Raw genomic sequence first — 4917 nt, forward strand, 5'->3', positions numbered from 1 at the left:
AAATATACAAGTCAATCAATCAAAAGGATAGTAAAGAGACTACACAAGAGGAGACCAGGAAAGGCATAAAATAAGAAAAAAGCAAATGGGAGTGACAAAGGCAACCAATGACAAGCCCACTGTAAGCTGTTGGTAAGCTCAGGAAAGGTCTTTTGCAACAGACAGTCTGTGTAGTCTGGTAGGCAAGACCTAAAAAGGGAGTCTCCTTACCCCCACATCACTAATAACCATCTGTATAGGGAGACTGATTGCTCTAACAGCCTTAATGTGCTAACCTCCTCCCCTAAAGAAATTCAAAACTGTATGACAAATTTAAAACTGAAGTTAAACCCACAAAACACAAAGTTTCTCCTATCCTCCCATAATAAGTTGTAGGAATTAAACACAGACACAAGGACAATGAACTCCAAGACACTGACCATTCACCAAAAATGATCACCACTTCTCCATGGCCAGACAGAAAGGTCCGATTCCAATTAAACATCTCCATAGTCGTAAGCCCTTCCTTCCCAACAAGACTTTAAGTTGATCATCCAAGTCTTAGTCACTTCTCATATAGACAGTGGAATTGCATTACCGACTTCCCTTCCAAAATTGGTATTAGAAAGTCTACCTTCAAAGCAATTGTTTACTTAGCGGGCAGTCTAATTTCACATCCTTAGGCTGGCTTCCTTGGAATGTCAAACTGCTTAAAAGACTGCATGAATCATTCACAAGGCAAACAAGCCTGAATATCTATCTCCAGAACTTTAGATCCTGCTTAGAACAGTATCTTGAGGGCCTTCTCTGATTTAGGAAGCACTGCACCATAAAAGAATTCTACTTTGCAAACATGCTGAAGACACAGTAAATAACAGATGGGCCAAGTCAACTTGAGTCTTCAAACAGGGACTTGAAACTACACTTTGTGATTTTTAGAGACCTCACTTTAACTGCACCAATCATCTGGACCTCAGCTATGATTTCTCTCTCAATGGTGAATGTTCCTCTCATCTGCACTGATATTATTTATCCCGCTGACAATGTAAATTGCTTTCCCATCTACAGTATGCATAACTAAACCATATTAGGATGTACAGTGGTCTAGATAGCACTAATGTAAAAATGAAAGTACATACATAAATCGTTTCTCTGCAAAATGCCGCTCAAGTATTCTAAAAGACAAGAGAGTGTGAGGTATTGCGCTAATTTTAATTGGAGGATATTGTAGAGTAAAAAAGTACAGTAGGAACAACAGGCAACTGCTACAATAGTTAACAAACCCAACTACTCCATTTGAACATCCTTCAGCTAACATGCAGGGGATGTTCACATTTCAATGGAAACACATTCAATCTCTTGGTGACGTACATTGATAATTTGCTACTTCAGGCAGTACGTTTCACATGTCTCACATTCAATCATTAACAAGATCAAACAATATGGTGCATAGACATTTAAAAGCAATTTTATAAGTTATTTGAAAAATAAAATTATCTCTACTGACGATTGCATATTCGCAGGAAGCACATTTTAAATGGTCGGGTGATTAGCTGCTACGCCACATTGATCCTTTTACAGTCCAGCCCTACAAATAAAATAAAGCAGCAAAATGAACTTCATACATTTATAAAAAATAAAAGTACACCCTGAACTTGTTCTAAATATATACAGCATCACTCTGCAAATACTGTTGCCAGTTCCAAAGGAAACAACTTTAGAAACCAGTGAAAACAACTCCTTTAATGCATACATTTTTGCGTTCATTGGAATGGTCATCAATGAGATCTAAATATCATACTTTTAAAGTTGACCCTCTTTGTTACACACAAGTCATTTTACAGTCAATTCTCAAAATACATATATTTTTAAAGTGTGAAAACATATTTTATAATGTTTCCTACTGTAAATTAATTGGACAGAGCATGTAATGTTTTTCCATTGTGGCCTATAATATAGCATGTCAGTAAATACGCACACTGAGCTTTGCTGAGAAAGCAAGGATGTATCATAAATGGTAAAGTAATCAGCAAAATCTATTCTTGCGATCCCAGGGATAACAATATCCTCGAGTTGTTTTCCATCTAGAAGAAGTTAGGTTTGAAACCAACATGTAGCGTATTGTTATGGTTTAAACAACTTGAGTTTCCCATCCAAAGTGGCAGTCGTAAGTTCTGGTGATGAGGGACTAAAGGCCACATTGATAACGGATTCTGTGTGACCTGACAATTTACTGGAAAACATGTTTGACTGTATGTCATAAATGTAGGCACATCTGTCTTCTGAACCAGAGGCTATAAACCGACCACAAGGGCTGACAGCAATTCCACATGGGTGACAACGGTTGAGATGTCCTTCAAATCGCCGCACACACTTTAAAGACCTTAAGTCCCATAGTTTGATACCATCACCAACAGCAGTTGTTATGAAGAGATTATAAAAGATTGGTTCCTGAGCACTGAATGCTGAACCCTTATTTTGGCAGATCTGGTGGACGGAACGAGAATGTGCATTGGGAATTGTGGCCACACTACAACCTGCATTGAGATCAAAAACCTCCACCGCTCGATTGCTTCCAGCTGTAAGCATGATATATGAATAAAAATCATTCACTGCGGAAAGACTGGTAATCTCTTGAGTGGAGGCCATGTGGAATTTATGTATTGGTTTACACATGCTTCTCTCTTTATACCGCTTAAGGTCATCCTTGTTTGTATCAATGCAGTATTTCAGTAGCTGCCATTCTGCTCCTGTGGATAAAAGTATAAACTTATCCATGTAATAAAACTGACAGCATCTCACAGGCTTACAAAACATCTCCTTAGCCATGATGACCACAGGTTCTGTGTTCCGCACTGACCAAATCCTTAATGTTCGGTCAGCTGCAGAAGACACTAACCAATTTTTATCAAGACTCCAAGCCACAGAGGTCACTGCACCATCATGACCTGAGTAAACAGCTGGTGTTCCGATAAGGTTAGAGTTGAATACCAGTAAAGTGCTATCAGCCAGAGCACACGCTAACCGCTCTCCGTCTCCTGAATACTGCATACAACACACAGAGGTTGGTGTATTAGCCACTACTGCCTGGCCATGAAGGTTACTCGGAGCAGGGCAATCCTTGGGGTACTCATATTTAAGACCTCTACCAGAACTCTTCTTCCTTAATGGCAAGTCACTATTTTTCTTTGTGTTAGTCTGTGCAGAAAACATTTTCATTCGTGGTGCTGCGGTGTAGCCTGAAGACTTGATCTTATTGTGGAAAACCAATGGTTGGTCCTTCACTGTGTTCTTTACACCACTATTCTTCTTAGCGAGCGACTTGGCGTCGTCTTTCTTAGAGATCCCACGGCAGATTGGTGATGTTGTAAGCAGAGGACACTGGGCAATCACAGAAATATCAATGTGCCTTCTGTGCATCCTCGTCTGTTGTGTTCTCACCAGTGCTAAGGAATTAATTTCCAACAGGGCGATCTGGTTTCCAAACAAAGAAGTAAGTAAACAAAAAAGATTTCCGCTTGATGTGCTAGCCAATGCACATGATCCAACAACATGAATGCTCAGGTTACTGAAATCTTCATACAGCAAAACAGCTTCGAATTCACAGTTTGCCAAGTTAATTACAAATAAACCAGTTGAGCTGCCTAGCCACAGACGTCTGGTGATCACGGGAAAAAATGACAGCTCCTCATTAACAGGTGATGCCAGCGGTTCCATCATGAAAATGGGCAACGCTGCTTCCAAGCTGTCACATGTTGCGCTCGGGTTCTCGCATGACTGGTCGTCTTTCTGTCCAGGTGACAACTTGCTGTAGAAATGCTGTTTCTCTTTTTGGAGGTCACACCGTATAATGCACCGGTATTGATGTTCTCGTTCTAAGCTGAAAAGCCAGATCTGTCCGTCTGCACTCCCAGTAACAAGCTGCCTATATTCTTCATCAATGTACAAGCTCAGCAAGGGAGATCCTGATAGGACAGATGACTGGTGCACCAGTGTTTTTGTGGAACTGTCCCAGATCCTGAAAGTTCTATCTTCAGACACTGATGCAAGTAGGTTCGTCTGCCAGGGGATAAATTCAGCGCTCGTCACTGGTCCTCCGTGTCCTTGAAACTCCGCTAAAACTGCTGCGTGCTCCGAGCTGAGTAAATAAAGTGTGTTGTCAGCACACACAGCCACCGTCTCGTCATCCGGGTTGAACGTTAGGTACAGCACCGTTCCGAGAAGGGTCCCGAGCACCTTCCCTCGAGGCTGCAGCCCCTGCTGATGGCTCTGCATGCACTCACCCAGGTGCCACAGTATAACGTAGTCACGTGACGCTGAGCAAGCTACAAGAGAAGTAGGTCTACGCCCGAAAGTCACAGCGGTGATGGGTTGGTGATGGCCTTTCAGGTGCAACGACTGTTGGGCAGAGGGGTCGAGACTCCAAATGCACAGCTCGTTGCCGTTGAGAGGGAAGGCACAGTGCCGCCCATTACATGCGAGCTGCACGTGAGATGCGGGGACGGTGGATCGAGCAACACGCTTCTCGGCGACTAAATTCTGGGGTTGGTATTCGTCTAGTAGAAGCGCGGCGTCGCCTTTCTCCATCTTCGAGCTGCTCTAGTCGTTCTCTCCTTGCCGTGTGGGGGCCTCTCTCTCGGCTTCCTACAGCGGCAGGGCACGCAAAGCGCCACCACGCGGTTGCCAGGCAACAGCGCGACGCGAGGTCGAAACCTGCTAGTCACGTGACACTTGTCACGTTCTCTTCTTGGAATATTGTTGCACCTGCTATTTACCCCAGCCATACAGCTCGGTACTGAAAAGAAATATAGCGGGAACCTATATATTCACTGGAGGGAGAACGGACGAAGCAGAAAGGAGGGGGTCGTGAGGGACAGTCATGAAGAATGTCGTCACGAGGAGCAGAAATAATAACAATTTATACATCAATTTAAAAAC

General features: G+C 42.9%; 1 protein-coding gene across 1 annotated transcript; it reads right to left on the reverse strand.

The window, feature by feature from the left end:
- Nucleotides 1–1891: 1891 nt before the first annotated feature.
- Nucleotides 1892–4582, reverse strand: WDR27 (WD repeat domain 27). The gene has a single exon (XM_086920471.1). It carries the CDS (start codon nucleotides 4564–4566, stop codon nucleotides 2104–2106), a length of 2463 nt encoding a protein of 820 aa, XP_086776597.1. The 5' UTR covers nucleotides 4567–4582; the 3' UTR covers nucleotides 1892–2103.
- Nucleotides 4583–4917: the final 335 nt, after the last annotated feature.

This window comes from Lissotriton vulgaris, chromosome 5 (assembly GCF_964263255.1).
Source record: "Lissotriton vulgaris chromosome 5, aLisVul1.2, whole genome shotgun sequence".
In the NCBI taxonomy this organism is placed as follows: Eukaryota; Metazoa; Chordata; class Amphibia; order Caudata; family Salamandridae; genus Lissotriton; species Lissotriton vulgaris.